Source organism: Geospiza fortis, unplaced genomic scaffold, assembly GCF_000277835.1.
Source record: "Geospiza fortis unplaced genomic scaffold, GeoFor_1.0 scaffold327, whole genome shotgun sequence".
Taxonomy (NCBI): domain Eukaryota; kingdom Metazoa; phylum Chordata; class Aves; order Passeriformes; family Thraupidae; genus Geospiza; species Geospiza fortis.
Window position 1 is genome coordinate 2,167,293 of NW_005054410.1, and position 19,937 is coordinate 2,187,229.

General features: G+C 41.1%; 1 protein-coding gene across 1 annotated transcript in view; it reads right to left on the reverse strand.

Moving 5' to 3' along the window:
• Window positions 1-4,497: 4,497 nt before the first annotated feature.
• Window positions 4,498-19,937, reverse strand: part of ABCC8 (ATP binding cassette subfamily C member 8) — a 70,850-nt gene continuing 55,410 nt past the window's right edge. The window contains exons 29-38 of the mRNA XM_031061355.1: window positions 16,505-16,607; window positions 14,973-15,086; window positions 14,225-14,345; window positions 13,937-14,067; window positions 13,314-13,392; window positions 12,344-12,452; window positions 9,865-9,968; window positions 8,963-9,096; window positions 7,599-7,661; window positions 4,498-5,102 (exon numbers count right to left, since the gene is read on the reverse strand). Coding sequence (XP_030917215.1) covers window positions 4,965-5,102; window positions 7,599-7,661; window positions 8,963-9,096; window positions 9,865-9,968; window positions 12,344-12,452; window positions 13,314-13,392; window positions 13,937-14,067; window positions 14,225-14,345; window positions 14,973-15,086; window positions 16,505-16,607 — 1,096 coding nt within the window. The 3' untranslated portion in view covers window positions 4,498-4,964. The remainder of the gene's footprint in view (window positions 5,103-7,598; window positions 7,662-8,962; window positions 9,097-9,864; window positions 9,969-12,343; window positions 12,453-13,313; window positions 13,393-13,936; window positions 14,068-14,224; window positions 14,346-14,972; window positions 15,087-16,504; window positions 16,608-19,937) is intronic.

The window sequence follows — 19,937 nt, forward strand, 5'->3', positions numbered from 1 at the left end:
AATATTAAATAAATAAATAAGTAAATTATGTATATACTGAAATTCACCTGTGTGTCTTTTGGTAAGTAGGAGGAAAACATTCATCTGATAAATTGCCAGGCAGTGGTAGGAAATTCGCTTGAATAAGCTGAATCCAAGGAGATAATGGCTAAACAGAGACCTGGAACTAAAGGGGCTCAATCCCACTTAAAAGTTTGAAATTTTGCCAGAGTTATTTAGAATAAACAAGGATTTTTAATTTTTTTTCAATTATTTTTTTTTTTTTTTTTTAGTGCAGAGAGGAGACCGTGAAATGGTGTGAGAAAAAAAATAAATCTGGCCAGAAAGGGTTAACCCCCAGTGACATGAACTTCCAGACAGGCATCAAAATCCTCGGAAGAGGCAACAAAGGGAGGCAGGGAGCTAGAACCTGTTTGGGACACTGGGATGTCTCTGTGGGTATAAATACGTACATGGGCATGCCTATAAGGATGTGTCCTCCTGACAAGATGCATTATGTAAAAACATTCTGATGTGGCTTTGCTGCTGTATAAACAGCAATATTCTCATTGATGTGTTTATTTCCTCTGGTTTCAATATTTTGTTTCTATTTCAATTTAGACATCAACATTGTGGAGTTTCTACAGCATCCCAGGATATTCTGGATAAGAGGTTTTTCTTTAGTGCCAATGGATTTGTGATTATTTATTTTCTAGTTGCACGACATGTGTCCATGGACTTTCCCTCTAGTTTTGGCTCTGAGTGCTTTGGTACACACTGTAAACAGCTCTTGGCACTCATTCCCTGGGCAAGGCAATTATCCAGTTGATGTCTGGGAATCAGCCAGTTGGGGTTGAAAGTAACTTCCACCACCTACAGCTGCTTAAAGCAGCCCACCTAGGGATTTTGGAATAGAAATTTGAAGTAATCACCCTGAGCTCTCTGAGCAGTTATAGGTCTTGTAATTAATTGTTTACTATTACTTTGGACTGTTTGTACTTTTTATGTATGAATAGTGGCATGTCCTTGCACACATCGATTCCTTTTGGAGGAGTCAGTTTCCCAATCTGGTTCATCTTTCTTGCTGCTTTGATAAATAAAGCTAGAAAAACAACAAGGTGCCCTGCCAGGCCACTGAGTTAGCTAAAGGTGGCTAAGCCCCTTCTCTAGCTCTTTCTCTTCTACATCCCTTCATCTAGTTATCTCCTGGACTCTTTTTGTGCCCTTGGTGTGCATGTCACCTGCACCTACACTTTTAGTTTGTTAACTACATGATTTATATGACAATTTAATTTTTTAAAGATTTAAAAAAAAGACCAAATTTTTCTTTCCAAACATGAAAAAGAAAACCCATAACCCAAAGGGATGAAGTGAGTTAAGTTTTACTTGTCAGATGTGTAGTTCTGCAGCTGATGGCAGGTCCTATCCCAGAATTTTGCAGTGAGCATAAACAGGCTGTAGAATACCAGGCAACTCATGGGCAGTGTTTTACACCCTTGCAGACATGGACATAGGGATTCTAGAGGCAATCCTGACTTTTGTGCCGTTTTTCCTGACTCTTTTCTATGCGTGGTCTTTATTCTGTGCCTTTTCCTCCAGAGGGCGGTACCTCCATAAACGTGGGATGGATAAAAACCTGTGTCAGGGAAGAGGATTTTGGAGGAAGAGTGAATTGCTGCATGGCCTGGTGCTAGGAACGACCCAGGGAGGGGTGATTTATGAGCACACTCACCACGCTGCTTGTAGGAATCCTGAACTCTCTAGAGCAGTGCTTCCTTGCTTCCACTTCTGCAATGGGACTGTCATTTGCCACTTCTTTTCCTTCATCTCTGAGCACTTAGGGGCTGAGATGGGATAGCAAAGCCAGTGGCTTCTGCTGAAGAATTTCTAGAGCTGTCTTTATGGATCAAGTGGCAGATACTTAAAAGAAGAAAGTGACAGATCTTCTGAGTGAGCCAACATATTTGTGTTAAGAGCTGCTGAAAACAATTGGGATCACAGGAATGAACAATCCCACTCTGTAGTATTGAATCATGAGGGGTAAGTTCTTCCACCCACAAAATAGGTTTTACACTTCAAAACCCCCCCTTCATTTATTCTAATTTTAATGGCTATCAAACTAAGATCTTATGATAACTGTCAAATTAAAATTTAGTTGTTGCCATGTTTTTACTCTGCCTTTAGAAGCTGAGTAAAGCTTCAGAGGCTACACAGTGTTAGTCTGAAACGAAGCCTCATGAATCACCTTGCAATACGAGTAGGTAGGCAGAGAAAAGAGATCAGAGCTGGTTCTGCAAAGCCACAAGGGGAGGCATGAGCAGAGCTGGGAAGAGGACTGATGAGCAGAGCCATGCTGTGTTTCCTGGCCACACTAAGACAAGGGAATAAACCCTGTAAAGTTTTCTGTATAGTGGAGGCATTTATACAAATCAACAAGAGAACCTCTGGTGCAGCTCCATGGGCAGCCTATTCCCTAACACCTTTGGGACTGAGACAAGTCCCATCCCTCAGGAAAACTGAAAGCCTGGCTTGGCTTGCACTGCCTTGCAGCCACTGCAGTACAGCCCTTTGCTTAGTGATGCCTCACTGCCATACAAACACATTTGTGAGCTGGTTAACAGAGACTCCTGGGCTGCCCATCTCATGGCAACGAGGTCTATTGACCTGGGTAATGTCAGTGAGCCTCACACCACAGAACAATGTTCTTGGGAACTGCTCCTGCTCACTGGTGAGACCCTTAATCCTTTGGAGTTAGGGGCAGGAACTCCCTGGCCCCACATAAACAAGACCAGCTGAAATGTGCTGAGGAAATGCCCTGTCCCAGTGGCAGCCAAGAGCCTCCCTGTTCACAGATATTCATTCAGCAGTGGGGTACCATTAAAAATTGGTAATTGTTGGATATAAATGAACTCACCCTACTCTCCTGCAATGCTACTTTGGGAATTACAAGCTCCATTTAAAATGGAAATGTGATACTTGCACTTTTGAGTTCTAATTTCTTAATGCTGCAGGATAAAGTCCAGCCCCTTGTCCTTTCCTCCCTGCATTCCCTTCTGGGTGAGGCTGGCAGGAGCTTGTGGAGTAGGAACAAGCCCAGCTTGCAGTGTCAAATCCCAGACACTTCATTAAAAGCACATGAAACCTCACTTCTCTGCATCTCTCCCCTTGCCATTAGAATCTCTAAGAGCTTCCACAGAGGGCTGCAGAGCCTCTGCAGTGTGAGTTTGAGGAGTCCTGCAGAGGGGTGCTTTCCTAAGCCTTTGCAGGATGAGATCCTGCCTTAGAGCAGTAATGGGAAGCCAGGAGACAGCATGCCCAGGAGCTGTGGCAGAAACCTGCTCTGTGCCCTTCTGCTCCCACCTCTCCTCTCTCAGCCCTAATGGAAGCCTGGCATTCCAGGGTGAAAGCTCACCAAGAGTTCTGCAGCCATTCTTTCCTGGACACTGCCCAGCAAACAATTCCCTGGAGGAGGAGAAAGCTCCCAACTGGCCTCTTTCTCTCTCGAAGGGTGGTAGGCAATGACAGAGCTCATGCCTTTCATCTGCATAACCACATCCTACCTCCTGACTTCTACCACTGTTCATTCTGCACTCTCCTCTGGTGCCATTTACCTGCCCTTCATGACTGCCCAAATAACAGGAGGGATGTGCTGCAAATACTCTGCTCTGGAACTGGTAACAGAAATGGCAACAACAGTTCTTCATTTTCCCTGGCTCTCTGCTGCAGTGCTAGAAGTAATGCCTTAAAATATCACAGATCCCATGAGAACACTGAGGTGTCTTTTTCTAGAAAATAAAGCTTTTAAAAAGAGGTTCCAAACAAATTGAGCAGGCTAAAGAGTGAAAAAAACCAAAAACCCCAAAAGATAAAGAGCTCTCCTAAGCACTAGAAGTCTTTCAAATAGGGGAAGTAACAAAACAAAAAAAAGGATGTAAAGGCAAACTTGCTGTAAAAAGAATAAGTGAAAAACTCATTGTAGCCTTTATTGACATTCTAACCCTCCATTAATGACAAAGTCCTGGAATGACTGTCACAGAGCAGGGATAAGTAGCTGTCTAGCTGAATTAGGATAATTTTAGTGGTTAAAAGTTATCTGAAGTTCACAGAATTTATTGGTAAGGGTCACAGTAAATCTAGAGACATCACAACAGTGGGTGAAATATGTGAAACTAGGAGATGATGAGTCAAGCTCTCATGGCCCTGAGCTGCACTGAAAGGTTTAATGCTGTTTATTTACCAGACTTGGAGGGATCATTTCCAGATGAATTGGTACATCTGCACTGGTCTGGAAACAGTGTACATTAAACACTGATACTTTATCACAGCCTGCCTCCCCTCAGCTTCTTCACAGTTTGGGAGGGAGTCTGCCTCCATCCTGCTTGGAATCAGTGTAATAGTATTCAGTGGGCAGAAAGATGGAATCAGATTGTGATTAATTTCTAAACAGTATTAAAGGAGAGCCTAAGGCACAACTCAGGCACTATCAATAAACCACAATATAAAAAATGTTTTATAGATTTTGTATTCAGATATTAAAGCTTTACAGAGTCATTTCATTGAAAGAGATACAAGCTTTTGAGAGATACCTTTGGTATATCATTTTTCCTTCTGCATTTAGTCAGTCATGAACATTATCTACAGTAGGGCTATGACACATAAAAAATAACATGTTAATAAATGATGGGGGGTTGAGAGTTACATAAAAACTCCATGCTGGTTATGTTTGTTTGATGTGTATTCTGCTGTAGTTCACCCATGTAGTTTTTTTCAACTAAATTTCATGACTCTTTGGCAGCAAATACAAAGAAAGCAGTAGTATATCAAAAAGTAAAGTACACAGATAAATCATTAATGCTTTGGATGGAAAAAATGGCTCATTTTATTAAAAAAGGAATAGCTCAATTTATTATGAAATAATATTTATTTACAGGTATTTTACATTTTTAGAAAATAATAAAATTGTATTCTAAAATGCTTTATTTTTATTACTTATCTGCTTGTACAAAAGAAGCAAAGACACTGTCTTCTTGTTCTAGCAGAACCTCAGGCTTGTCATATTCCAAAATAACCCCTCTTTTCATTACAATAACCAAATCCGAATTGAGGATTGTGTGCACACGGTGCTGAAAAACAAATAAACAAAATGCCAGGTCAGTGTATCTCTCTATTCAATATATTCCAGGATAAGACAGACTAATTTTCCTGTCAAGTTCAAGTTTGATTAAGGCTACTTATCCTACCATTCATCCTAATTTCTGTGTAAATACTACAGATAAATATACAGACCAAGAGCCAGGTGGATACTCAAGTACCTAAAAAATACACAGGTACTTGAGAATGAAAAGTCCTACAAGTTGCCTTTAGAATGTCCCCAGCCCAGAGTCCTGCTCCCAAGTGCAGCCAAAAGAAGGCAGCCAGGCAGAGTAGGAACTGGGCAACTGAGTGTGGAATTGCCTGTGGGAAGTTGGGAATTCTCCCACTCCGGATTCTATCTGAGTCTGGGGTGGTTCCTGAGCTTGGTGTGGTTTGTCTGTTTGAAAGCTGATCTAGTCAGTTTTACAAGACTTGGGCCACATCTTCTCCCAAGCTTTCACAATCATTTTGCACCCATATCCTTTGGAAAAGACTTTTCCATACTTTCTCCCCACTGTATGAACAAGTACTCCCTGTTCTGTGTGCTCTGGGCCCTGTTGCTCAGTTTCACCTGGAGCCCCTTGCCTGTGACTTTGCAGACCTCTCTCATGTCCTTACATTGTCCTTCTTCCACACAGGAGGGCCCCAGCCTGCTCAGCTGCTCCCTTCCAGCAGCAAATCCAACACCTCCAAAATCATCCTGTGCTTCTCAGCATTTTTCACTTGTAATGTGTTATTCTGGGCAAAAGGAGACTGGAACTGCACACAATATTCAAGGTATGTGTGAACTATGGACTCTGAGTTCAGTCTTCTTGTTTCTAATAATCTTTTCTATTTCTTTATCTATACCACATTTTTCTATCCTAACTCAAGCATTACCTAAATAAATAGCATGCATTGTTTCCATCTTATTTTTAAATAAAATGCTTCAGAAATTTCCATAATCCCTGTCAGATCCAATCTCATTTGCTGCTTCTTTTAGCTTTTTTTTTTTCCCTACCACTTATTTTTGGGTTTGGTTTTTTGCAAGCCTCTTCATATTGACAGAATTCCACTTTTTCATGTTAACTGTAACTGCATGGGATTTTTTTGGATCTGCATCACTCCCTCAGGGATATTTAATCTCAGAATATTATGGTTGCTGTTACACAGCTGCTCTTCACCCATAAGGTTCCTAATCAAGTCTTGAGCATCCTCAGTATCAAAACAACTCTAGTATTTCCTTCTCTGGTTTTCCTAGCCAGATTTTCCATAAAATAATCACCGATGGCATCTACAAATCTCATCTCTTCTGCAGTTTCTATGACATTTATCCATTCCACAGGCAGGGGCAGGGGACTGAAATATCACATTCTAGTTGAATTTACTGCTCTTGTCTGATCTCTTTCAGTGTAACACAATCAGTGCTGCCACCCTGGAAATCCTGAGTAACAGAAGATAACAGAGAGCCAGTACTATAACTCCTACTATTCCCATTCTTCCTAAACAGAAATTAGGAATAAATTGCTTTTTCTGGGGAAAAAAAAACCCAAAACACCAAGACAAAGCAAAACCACATCTGAAAATCAACCACAAAACCAAACAAACAAAAAACACCCAAAACAAACAAAAACCACCCCAAGCAAACAAAAAACTAAACCAAACCAAAAAACCCCACACCCCCAAACCCACTACCCATCCCACAAGCCCCTTGTGTTATGTTTCTACTACAGAATGTTTTGAATATAAACCCACCTGCTGTAAACCTCATTTACAATTTGAAGTAAGCAAAAATATTCAAAGTAAGTTTATTCCAAGATGTTGTTTCAACTGTGCAGTTTAAAACTCACTAAGAGTGCCAAAGAATAATAAAGCTTTTTCAGCCTGTCCCCAAACAAACTGAAAAAGATACATAAATGCAGAATACAGTGCAAATCTGAATTTCATGCAGAGAAATCAGGAAATGTCATGGTTATGACATTTTTCATAATGATACACTGGATGGATACTATAAGATAAATCAGGTCTTCTGTTATACATTTGCTAGGTGAAAATAAATGATACTCAGAGATTCCTGAGCACAGATTTCTCATGTTGAATTTTTAAATGTTAAGAAGCATACTGACTTAATTTCACCTCCCTGAAATGTGTATTTACTTGTCCTTAGTTAAATGATTATTTTAGCTTGATGAAATTTATATTTTGCAGCAAAGTATATGGCATTTTAAATTAGCTTAAAATGGGAAACAGAAGATAGAGAGCATATTTAGATTATGTACCTTTACAGGCAATTTGACTTAACATCATGCAACACATTTAAGAAGCCACTCGTATGAATTTAAGTAAGAAATCTAAAAAGGAAAAGAAAGCTTACATTTAGATACCACTTAAAAAAAAGAAAAAGATGACTGGCCCAATTACCACATTTATTAACACTGACAAGAAGTGAATAATGGGACATTTCACATCTTTGTGAGCATTAGGATGGCAGCAGGGACTGTACTTACTGCTATTGTAACCACAGTGCGGTCAGCAAACGCGGTCATGACCACCTTCTGGAGAATGTTCTCCTAGGGAAGGAACAACATTTGGTGCTTTTCAAACAACAGAAGTTGCATGATAGACACAGACAAGATAAAGAATAAGAAGGCTTCAGTAAGTAAGCACTGACTATTCCATGCTGTTATTTATCATCCATTGCAGAAATGAAAAATTAGCTATGTGTCCGAACTAAGCCAGAGCACCAGAGCCTGGTCTCTCCTGCCATTGCCTCTGGGGCTCAGCAGACACCAGAGCTGTGCCCTGGCCCCAAGCTCCTGCTGTCCTGGCCTCAGTCTGACACTGAGGAAATCCAAGGTGAATTTTGGGTGCTGCCAGGCTGCCCATGCCGGCGCCTCTGTGGCGTGTCCTTCACCCCAGTGCAAGCCCAGGCATGTCCCAGCACAATGGGGACATCTAACACCAAGGGGTGGCAGGGACAGGCAAGGGACTGTGTTGTACCTGGCATATCTAACAGTGGAGATGATATTTAAGATGGCCTTAACATACATAGCTCTCACTCAACAAGTACTCATCCTTTGCTATTTAGGAGACTGTCGTTGCATTCCAAACTGCCTGGAAGTGTCACGAGCACAGATACCTTCATTTGTTATTAGCTGCTCTTCAGAGAGGTATTGCAAAGGAGGAACTCTATGCTCAATGCATTAAAATTCAAAATGTGTTTTAACTGCACTATGGTTCCCTTGCTGAAGCTCAAACACTAACATTTTACTGAACTAAAAATTGTAGCTGTTCTAACAAACCCCTCCAATTATGTGCTCTACTTACAGCGGAAAGAAAATGGAAATATTTCCTGTAACAACATAACAGATGAAAAAATGTACTATTCTATTTGGCTGAAACCCAGTCACTGCAGTATTACTGAGTGCTTAAGCATCTGCCTAGAAATTCCAGGCAATTAATGAAATAATCCAGTATGTCTTTTCTGTGTCTCTGTTTATTTCCTTGCCTCTACTTTCAAGCTTTATAACTTCCTGCCAGCCATGCTGGGAAAACTTGTCACTTGCCAATTCACCCTTTGCTGACCATCCCAGCTGACCTTCCCCAGCTTTGGTTACTTTAGAAACCCCACTGCCAATTAAAATAACATGCTTCATTTTCCTAATGCAATCAGCTCTGGAATAACTATTCAACCCCTAGTAAAATGGTTTGAAAGCTCTTTAGATTTGTTAGCAGTGACTCACAACTACCTGGGCTTGTAATTATGTCTGCAACTAAATATGGTGTAAGCATATTACAGAATAGACAGAATTGCTTTCCATTTTTTAGTTCACATATCAAGTAAAAGAAATCAGAAGCACTCCAAACTCACTGTTGCCATGTCAATAGATGCTGTGGCTTCATCCATGATGAAGATGCTTGTCTTCCTCACAAAAGCCCTTGCCAGGCAGAAGAGCTGCCTTTGGCCCTGGCTGAAATTTTCACCCCCTTCTGTGACTATTGCATCTGGATATGATACAGAAAATCACTAAGGTCAGATCAGAATAGAGCATACGCTTGGAAAACAGTCTCACTTTCAGTGTAAAGTAATATTTCCTAAGCTTACAGCTGCTGGTGACACATTTTTGCCTGCTTATTCCCAGTGTCCAACACAGCCAGTACTTTTGTCTCCCTATATTCTCTGTATCTGTTAGACATCAGAGCAGCTGAGGATGTTCAACAGTGAGTTCCTCTGAAACATGTACAGTCTAGGACACTGCACCCCCAGTCAAACCAGCATCCATCATTTCTTTACCCTAGGGCTGTATAACTTACTATTTTAAGGGAATTTATTGGTGGTTTTTTGTTAGGTGTTTGGTGGGGGTTTTTTGGTTTGCTTTTTTTTCTGCATGACCAAATGATTCACACCTTGAAGCTTTAGGAATCTTCCTCCTTGGACATGACTATTGGAAAACACAAAAGTGTTCTAGGTAACACCTGGCTTGTTGACAGCTTATTTGAATTCATAAGATCCATAAACCTCAGTGCTTCAAAACGAAGACATACTGAAATAAAATAATTTAACCATTCGTTTGAAAAAAAGAGGATTCTGCCCCCCAGGTACAGTTGGTAAAGGAGTTATACAGATATAGGACATTTGCCTGCAGGCACTTTTTGTCACCTTCAACAAACTTTAAAAGCTCTTTCTTCATCAACTACCCTTCTAATAAATAAGTGTGAAACAGGAACATTGTGAATGCTGGAAACAATACTCTCAGAAAGAAGTCTCATTACCTAGGCCCCCAGGGAGTGCCTTCACCACATGCTTGAGCTGTGCTATTTCCAGTGCTTCCCAGAGCATACTGTCAGTGCACTTCTTCTCAGGGTCCAAGTTAAACCTGCAGCAGAGATAATTCAAGAACATCATAGACATCAAGAACATAATTCAAGAACATCAGAGATAATTCAAGAATCTAATGGGATGAAGTTCAATAAGTCCAAGTGCCAAGTCCTGCACTTTGGCCACAATAACCCCCTGCAATGTTACAGGCTGGGGACAGTGTGGCTGGACAGCGCTCAGGTAGAAAGGGACCTGGGGGTGCTGGTTGACAGTCGGCTGAACATGAGCCAGCAGTGTGCCCAGGTGGACAAGAAGGCCAATGGCATCCTGGCCAGTATCAGGAATGGTGTGGCCAGCAGGAGCAGGGAGGTCATTCTTCCCCTGTACTCAGCACTGGTGAGGCCGCACCTTGCGTATTGTGTCCAATTCTGGGCCCCTCAGTTTAGGAAGGACGTTGAGATGCTTGAGCGTGTCCAAAGAAGAGCAACGAGGCTGGTGAGGGGCTTGGAACACAAGCCGTATGAAGAACAACTGAGGGAGCTGGGGTTGTTCAGTCTGGAGAAAAGGAGACTCAGAGGTGACCTTATCACTTTCTTCAGCTTCCTGAAGGGTGGCTGTGGTGAGCTGGCGGTCGGTCTCTTTCTCCGGGCAACAACAGACAGAACAAGAGGACACAGTCTCAAACTGCGCCAAGGGAGATACAGGCTAGAATTAAGGAGGAAGTTTTTCACAGAAAGAGTGATCAAATACTGGAATCATCTACCCAGGGAGGTGGTGGAGTTACCATCCCTTGATGTGTTTAAAAAAGGCTGGATCTGGCACTTGGTGCCATGATCTAGTTGAGGTGTTAGAAGATGGGTTGGACTCGATGATCTTAAAGGTCTCTTCCAACCTAGAAATGCTGTGATTCTGTGATCATTCAACAGAAACTGCTGCAATGGATTTCTACTTTTAGTGTGCTTAGGAACAAACCTGCAGATAATTAGAATCACCCACTGAAGGTCTGGGCTTGATTCTGATCTATCATTGGTATAAATCCACTGAATTTCCCAGACTTAATCAACGTTTATGCCAATGTGATTAAGATGAAAATTTGACGGTCAGTTAGGCAGAAAGGGAAAGCTTGCTATTTTGTGGCTATCTTTATGGTTTTGGAATTTATTTTGTTCTGTATAAACTAGAGAAATCTCATGTTTTACTAGAAAAAGCTGTGACTATGCTCAGTCTAAATTAACATTCAATTTTAACAAAGGCCACGATTCTACCGTCCCTCCTTTTAAATACAATGTCTCTTTGTTCTTCACTGTTATAGAAATGTTAACAGAAAAATCAAGCTTCATACTGCATTATGAGATTGAAGTCTTCACTGCAATTCAAAAAATCTTGGATTTTTGAACAGATGAACATTATTTTAGCTTGCTGTGGCCCAGAAGTGACAGCAACAAATGTGAATCTCACATCATATTACATTAGCATGCAGAATGACAATAAAAGATTCAATGGTGCATGACGCTATTTTTACGTTTTACTCCTGCTGTATGAGTTGTGAAGGATTGATGCTGGCCTAAATGCATTTTTAATAGATTAATTAATAAAACAAAGGAATAAAATCACATCATCTACTGACGTGAATGAATCATGGTCTATTCAGGCATGTCCTGAAGCCAGTATCCTTTTCAGTGAACTCTAATCACTTCTGTAGAAACTAAAACTGCAGGGGAGGTAACTGTGCACTGAGGATTGTACTGTTTCTTCCTAAGGTAAATGGCACAGACACAGGGAAGGGCATTTGTTGGAAACTGGAACTTTTGGCCATTGTTTCTACTACATCATCTGCTCAGAGAAGTAGGAGGAGAATGAAACAAACAAACAAACAAAACAACCTAAAAATGAAAGAGCTAACATATTTGGTGCCACAGATGAAATGGCTCAGAAGAAACACAGATAGAGGCTCCAGGATAAAACATGCCAGCCAGTCTCTTGGTACTTCTCATGTTGTTCTTTTGCTTTCTCTCTGTCTACAGCAATTTTTTAGTCTGCATTTTTTACATATTTTAAGGCAGACAGATGAAAACAGACATAGGAGAAAGAAAGTTTCAAGAAATGCTGGGTAGTTATGGTATTTGATCAGTAAGCTAAACAGTTACTGGATCCTGGAGGAATAAATATTGGCTTTCCCTGCTTCCCAGGCATGGGATGTCTTCTGCCAACAGTGTCCTGTCCAGGCTCAGGCATGGAGAACATTTAGCCTGGCAGGGGTGAATTAAAAGCACAGACAGAAGGCAGTGATCCTCCCTATTCTAGCTGAGGAGACTGGAATTGAGCAGCTTGGTATAAAAGTCATTATATAGTACAATTATAACATATAATTCATACTGTATGACACAGAAGCAATTACATGTTTTTTATTTATTGCTGGTGCTTAATACTCACCGGATTGTTCCACTGAATAAAATAGGATCTTGGAGGATGATTGACAGCCTGGATCTCAGTGTCTGTAAGGGCAGCTTGGCAATATCTATACCATCAATGATAATCCTCCCTATTCAAAAGAAAGGGGACAGTGTGTTTATTGTGCCACACAGCTGCTGGCAAAGACATGGCTCACTTCCAGGCTGAAAGGCAGTACAGCAGGAGCAGACCTTGGGTCACACAGCCCCTTTTCACCAAAGAAACATGCTTTGGCTAGAAAGCCAGCACAGCCTTCTGGAGACTAGCTCAGCTGGAAAGCATACAGAGGGGACCTGAAGTACCTCATGAATGATTAGATACACTGCTTAACTGCTTGATCAGTATACAGCTATCAAACAACAGGATCAGACATTACTTCAATCAGAGATTAACTACCAGGGGCAACAAGCCTTTCAGAAAGCCAAATTACTGTTGAGCACTATGAAATCTTATCTCTGAGTACAACTGTCTGTCTCTGCATAGGGGCTCTGTGGGTGATGTGGCTGGGAAACAGGCTGACATCTTTTTGAGATGCACCCTGTGAGGCACACAGAGCAGGAAATATGGCAGGAAATTCCAGGGCAGCAGGCCAAGCTGCAACCCCCAAGTGCTGAGTTTTTTACGCCTAGTGGATCCCATCTGTGCCTTGAGCACAGATTACACTTGAACACCTTGCCCTTTTATGCTTTGGTCCTACTGTTGTGATTTAACTGCACAAAAGGCCGTCATCTGTCACTCTTGGACTTTTGCTTCCATCAAGCAGAATTTTTATTGATCTGGCTTACAAATGGCACAGCTGTTAGGTGACAGATGATATCGCTTTACACAGGCCAGAGAGTGTGTCCTGCAGACTTGAAAATCACACTTCAGAGCTGCTGCTGCTGCTAAGGAAAAGACTACCAAAGAACCTTCAGGAGCTAAGCTTGAGTGACACACAGCAGTGTTATCTTACCCTCAAAGGTGTCAACCATTCTGAAAAATGCAAGAGAGAAGGAGGATTTTCCACTGCCTGTTCGGCCGCAGATCCCAATCTGTGACACAAAAGCAGATGAACATCAGGCAATGGAAATATAGGAAATGGATAACATCTGTACTTGACACTGCAGATGAGAGGGTGGAAGAGCTGTTCTGATTCACATGATCCTCTTCTCTTCCTGACAGATCTGTCAAACTGAACCAGCCATTACAGAATTGCTGTGTTCACTTTTTGTCTTTTAGGGGTCTGAGTATTTAAGGATAAATCAAGGGCAGTCCTATAACAGGTACAATAGAAGAATGGCAATGATGGTAATAAAGACAAGAGAGTCACATGAGAAGGATGAAAAGTAGGTCTAGCAGTGTAAGGGCTCACTGTCACTTCATTTGGCACTGTGTGCTGACAGGAGTGCACTGGGATACTGAGAGGGAGAGTGTTTGCCTCAATACACCAAGCTAAGAATCCCCCAGACTCCTTAACAGTGCACTACATACTTTGAGAGAAAAAAATAATCTGTAATTCAGTCACCAAAGCATTCTGTGGTATGTTTTAACTCTGATTTATGTGATGTGCTTCTGAGAACCACTGCAGTTCTTTACCTTTTGTCCTGGTGAGATGTGGGCATTGACATGTTTTAGCACTGGCTTCAGGTTGCTGTCATATCGGACACTGAGGTTCTGGATTTGGATCTCCCCTCTGTCTGGCCAGTTCTGGGGAATCTGTGATGAAGCTGTATCACAAGCACAGGGGGAAAAACCAAATATCAACCCCCTTATAATAAATTATTTGGTTTATTAGGTTTTCATGGCATTTTTCATGGCAATACACTGCATAGTCATTAAAATTTCAGCAGGCTCTTTCTGCATGCTGCACAAAACTGCACTTACAAAGGAGCCCTTCGTAATTTTCAGCTTCTGTTTTGAGAAGGCCATTGATCCTTTTCACTGCCCCCAGCTGGATCTCCATGTCAGCCAGGTTACGAACCATCCAATTCAGATAGTTTGACACCTGATGTAAAGCAAATACACAACTGAATCCCAGATTTTTAGTAGTTTGCACCATTTGACCAGCATGCAGTTTATATTCCTACACAGGAACACCTCAGTAAGTGGAAGTTGTGAATGCACTGGATGGTACAACACCAACAGGGAGGCAACAATGACTAAAGGTTACATTTCCTAACTGCAGTGCACAGATACTTTGGTACTGTGGAGATCTGATCTACACCAACAGAAAAGAAGGTGGGGGAACAATAAAGACAGGTGAAAAGACATAATTTTGGTAACTCAAGTTTGGACAATCTAGAATGACATACCAGGGCGTAATTACAACTGATGCACTGAAAATGTATTCTTCACAATGCCAGACGATATAAAAAATTATGATGCAACTTGTCCGTGTTTCATTGACATATTTGAACTAACACCTCGATGAGATTTGATCTCAAAGCTGAAGAAAGCATACACTCAAATATGTCAACCACCACATGTGAACTGAAGTAAACACATGGTTTCCATGATGTTACAGTACCCACTATAGATGTACAGACACCTTCAATCTTCCTGTTCATCTTTGTGCCCTGAGAAATTACAAAAAAATGTTTGGGAGAGACAGAAAGGATCCTGAGATTCTTACCATAAGAGCATAGGTTAGTCCCAAGCCTACAAGTCCTGAAGTGATTTTATTATACAGGCAACTGGTAATAGAAGTGACAGCTGCTATGAGCACCACACATGCTCCAATGTACTCCTGAAGGAATATGAATAAGCTCCATCATTATAAGTCTACAAAGGATTAAAACGTTCTCATAACTTTGCACACCAAATAACAAACCCATTGCACAATTTCCAAACACAGGCAGAAAACCCCATGGAACTCCATCCAGACCCTACCAGGAACCCATTATTACTGCTATCAGCAGGGCTGTGCTGGGGAAGTCAACACAGATACCTTAAGCATGTAATGGAGGTGGCTGAAATCATGCAGCTGAAGTTACCAGGGACAGGAGGGAAGTGGTCATGCATCCCATCTCTGTGGCTGATGATGAACTGCTGGGAGGCTCTGCTGTTGCTGCTGAGTTCCTACCACCCATAACTGTTCAAACAAGCCACTCCTGCACAGCACACACCTATTACCTTAAGGGTCTTTTTTCTGCTTTAAATCATTGGTGATTTGACTTCCCATGGACAATTCTTTGAGTAAAATTGTGTAACAAACTAGAAAACAAACTCTGTGGGAGGATAACTATCATATGTCTGTGCTTGAACTGTTTAGTGATATAGGCATTGATCAGAATTAGGGACTTCAGGTGGTCTAGCCCTGAACATATAATAGGGTAATAATATTGTATTCAAGTCATACCCAATACCTGAACTAAATTAGCAAAAGGTACCAGTTAAGGAGGAGTCCAAAATGAAGCCATAGAGTGTGACATGAAAAGTGAATTAATATACATTTAGCACAGCTAAAAGAAGCCCATGTTACCAGAACAGCATTAGTACACCTGACCTGCATTTAAAATTGTGACAGAACATTCCACAACATAAAATTCCTTGACTCGCTTCTTAGAGAATTATTTTTAATAAACAACTTCTCATGCCAGGCCACTTCACTGAGCAGAAAACAGGCCACTGAATATCTTTGGTGTTCTTCAGATGACCCCAAAACAGACTCAGACTTATCTACATCCTTCTGCTCATTAGAAGAGCTTCCAAGATATTGAAATGTTTCTAGGAAGCCATGAGGCAGAGGCTGCTGACACTGACTGTCATGGTCCCACAATGACATGCTGGCTGGTGGCACTGCTTAACTAGCTCTGATCACTCTTCACACACAGAGGAGCCAATGTGACCCATGAAAACTATTCCTGTCTTGGAAAAACAGCTGCAGGCTATGGGGAAAATTCATACCCCATTCAGTGTCCAGGACAGGTTAGGCATATGCTCATTACAGCCAGAGAGACATAGAGGGCAAAGGCAGAGCTTTGAAAAGAGGCTGGAAAACTGCTGGATACCTCATCAGATTACTTGGAACAAAGTAAAAAACTCCTTGTGTATACACAATAATAACAATAGTAATAGTAACAGTAACAGTAATAGTAGTAGTAGTAGTAGTAGTAGTAGTAGTAATAATAATAATAATAATAATAATAATACTGTTGTACTTGCCATGCGAACTTCCAGCCAGCGATTGGCTGCTGTGAGGAAGAGGGAGGCAATGTTGTTGGAATCTGTGTATTCAAGAAGTTTTTGTCGGAATTTGGCTTCATACCTAAAAAAAAAGAAACAAAAAAAAAAAGAAAGGAAGAAAGCAGGAAAGCAAGAGGAAACAAGAAAAAAAGGAGTCAGGCCTTGAGGTCTCAGAAAAATAGAAAGTAAAATTTAATTTCTGGGGTATGTGCTTATGGACAGCTTGGCACAGGGTATTAATCAGCCTATCAAGAGCTCAGAGTGACATCATTTGTAGTTTTGTATTAGACACAGGCAAAGTGTATTGGTGCAGTATCTTGAGAAGTAATTTATGGATATTATTGCATTAATTATTGTATTGAAATTCTCTGGGACTTCCAGATCCCACTGGACATTTTATAAATGTATTTTATGACATAATAATTGAGAGAGAGAGAGAGAAATCTAAAACTAAAATACTTAAAATATGTATGAGAAAAATAATGCATGTTTGTACTTGTGAAAAGAAGCATTAATGCTGCAGAATTCAGTTTTCCTCAATCATATAAACTCATGTTTTAAAATTTATATTACCATAGTGCCTAGAAATGGTAACAGTTTAAAAAGTAAAACTCAAAGAACTTCCCATTATAGTAGCACCCATATTAAACAAATGCATTTGTCCTTATCATTAACCAAATGGAGCACTTTGGAAAATGGAAGTCCAAGAACATGGCACAACAAAAAGTATTAGCTTGGAAAGAACTGTTTCCCTTCCCTCAAGGAATTACTGCACAGTACACAAAAAAGGATTAATCACAAATAAGCCTGTTTATGGTTTGTTATAGTGAATTTTCACCCACTCATCTGAATAGCTGTGCCAATGAAACCTGCCATGAATTCAGCAGGTATGGGAGGTGATTCCCTGCTGGGGTCTTGGCAAGTGTGCATGTCAGCCAGTCACCCCTTTTAGCTGGGCATATTTAATTGCATAGCTGTAAATTAAAGTGATGTCAATAATCAAGTGTATCAACAATTACAGCTAATAATGCACAAGTCTGGCACAAAAATCTTTTCCAGGGTAGTGATATAAAGCTCAAAAGCCTGAAGATTTAGTTCAAGTACCCAAATCTTGCCTTTTCCCCCCTTTTATTAAATGATAAAGTTTAATACACTTGATCTCCCCCTCTGAAACTTTACCTTATCCTTTAGTTATTATGGCTGTGACAAGCACTGATTATTTATAAACTCAGCTCTCCTAACACTGATCTAGCAGAATGCCTATGTATGAAGTACATGGCTTATAGAAGCTTTCAAACTCGTTCACTGTAGAATACCTTAATCCCTCCTCTGAGCACAAGAATGACTTTACATAAAAAGTTTATGATTTTGAGGAAAAGAAATAATTCAGCTGCCCACAACTTAGCCATGTGCTAAGACATAAGAGATATGTCTGCTGTGTGCAGTGGGGAATAATGGAATGGTTTAGATTGGAAGGGACCTTAGAGATCATCTCATTCCAACCCCCTGCCATGGGCAGGGACACCTGTCACCAGCCCAGCTTGCTCAGGGCCCCATCCAACCTGGCCTAGCACAATTCTAGGGATGGGGCATCCACAGCTTCTCTGGGCAACCTGTGTCACTGCCTTGCCATCCTCACAATAAAGGATTTTTTCCTAACACCTAACCTAAATCTACTCTCTTTCAGTCTGAAAGAATTCTCCTTGTCCTGTCATTACATGCCCTTGTAAATAGGGCATCTCATCTTTCTCACAGGTTCTCTTCAGGTACTGGAAGGCCACAATTAGGTCACCCCAAAACCTTCTCTTTTCCAGGCTGAACAAACCCAGCTTTCAGCCTTTCCTCAAAGGAGAGGTGCTTCATTTCTAATCAACTTGGTGGTCTCCTCTGGGCTCACCCCAGCAGGTCCCTGCCCTTCCTGTGCTGGGCACAGCTCTGCAGGTGGGGTCTGAGCAGAGCAGAGGGGCAGGATCCCCTCCATGCCCTGCTGCCCACGGGCTCTGGGTGCAGCCCAGGACCCAGGCTGGCTGTGAGCACGTTGGTGTGTTTGCACAGCAGAATGGCTGTTTCTAAATCAGGCATTAGTGTCACCATGGCAGGGCTAGGGAGCCCTTCCTCTCCTCAGGGCTCACTGCCCCCAGCCCTCACTGCACAGACGTGGCCATGTTGCTGCTGCAACCAATTCAGCCACATTTAACTCCCCTATCTCATTCCATGAGGAATTGTGTGAGGCAGATAGAGAATGTGAGGCAGATACTTGGAGAATGTAAGGTATGCATCATGAGTCAGTCATGCACATGCACGTGCAACAGGGATGCAAAGTTACCACAGTTGCTGGATTGATGCAAAAATATCAGAATTTCTCTTCAGAAAGTGTCTCCAGATTACCAGGTTTTTAAGAATACACACAAGTCTTTGCGGAATCATTCACATTTACATTTTGTTGATTGTTTAACACAGATGCTATCTGAAGTATCAAAATAAACTATAAATCAGGCCAGGGCATCTGCTGAAGGAGTTTTTGTAGGCACAGCAGTAGCTGTCTTTCTGAACTCCCCTAGATTTTTTGTAAATTTCTTTCCATATGCATCCTGAATAAATCCTAACCAAGGGTAAGGACACTTCAGGAACAACTGGCACCTCCTAACAGAATGAATTCCTGCGTTAGTGTTATTTTTAGGGATGCTCACGCTAGCAAGTCTAAACTCCACTCCTGCTAATATGTTAGGCAGCTGAAAAGCTACACAGCCCTAAAAATAACTGGGCTAGCAGCTGAGGCAGGAGGCTGGCAGACAGATGGAACACAGAACTCACTGCACACACATGGCTGGCTGGGTCAGAGACACATCACTTACTGCAGGATTTAAGAAAAAGGAGGCACCAAACACAATTCTTTCACAGAGGAATTAATTACAAAGTGACAGGAAGAATCAAGAGGGAATGCTCTGATAGACTGAAAATATTAGCTAGATGGCATTGAATATTGCTTTCTGTATCAACACCAGAAAATATACAGCCATAATGCTTCAAAGATACTCTTGATTAAGTAAAAGGATATAGGAATGAGAAAAGCAGAAATTAAATGAAAAATTCATTTTCCTGCAAATTGAACATGGACATAACTACAAACCATAGAACATTGCTGGCACTTAATGAATTAAATATTCAACAACTGTAATTAATGGAAAACATTAAGCTGCTTCACCATTCTTGGGTAAGCTACCTTCAGTCCAAAAGAAACAAACTCTTAAATTGGTTATTCTTTCTTTGATCTATTTATAACCTACTGAAAATAGTTTAAGTTACCTTTGTGCATTACTTCTGTTACAAAATTACAATTATATCTATTAGGAAGAATAAATAAACCCTACTGTTTCAAGGATAGAAGGGTAACAGTAATAATTAACTGACA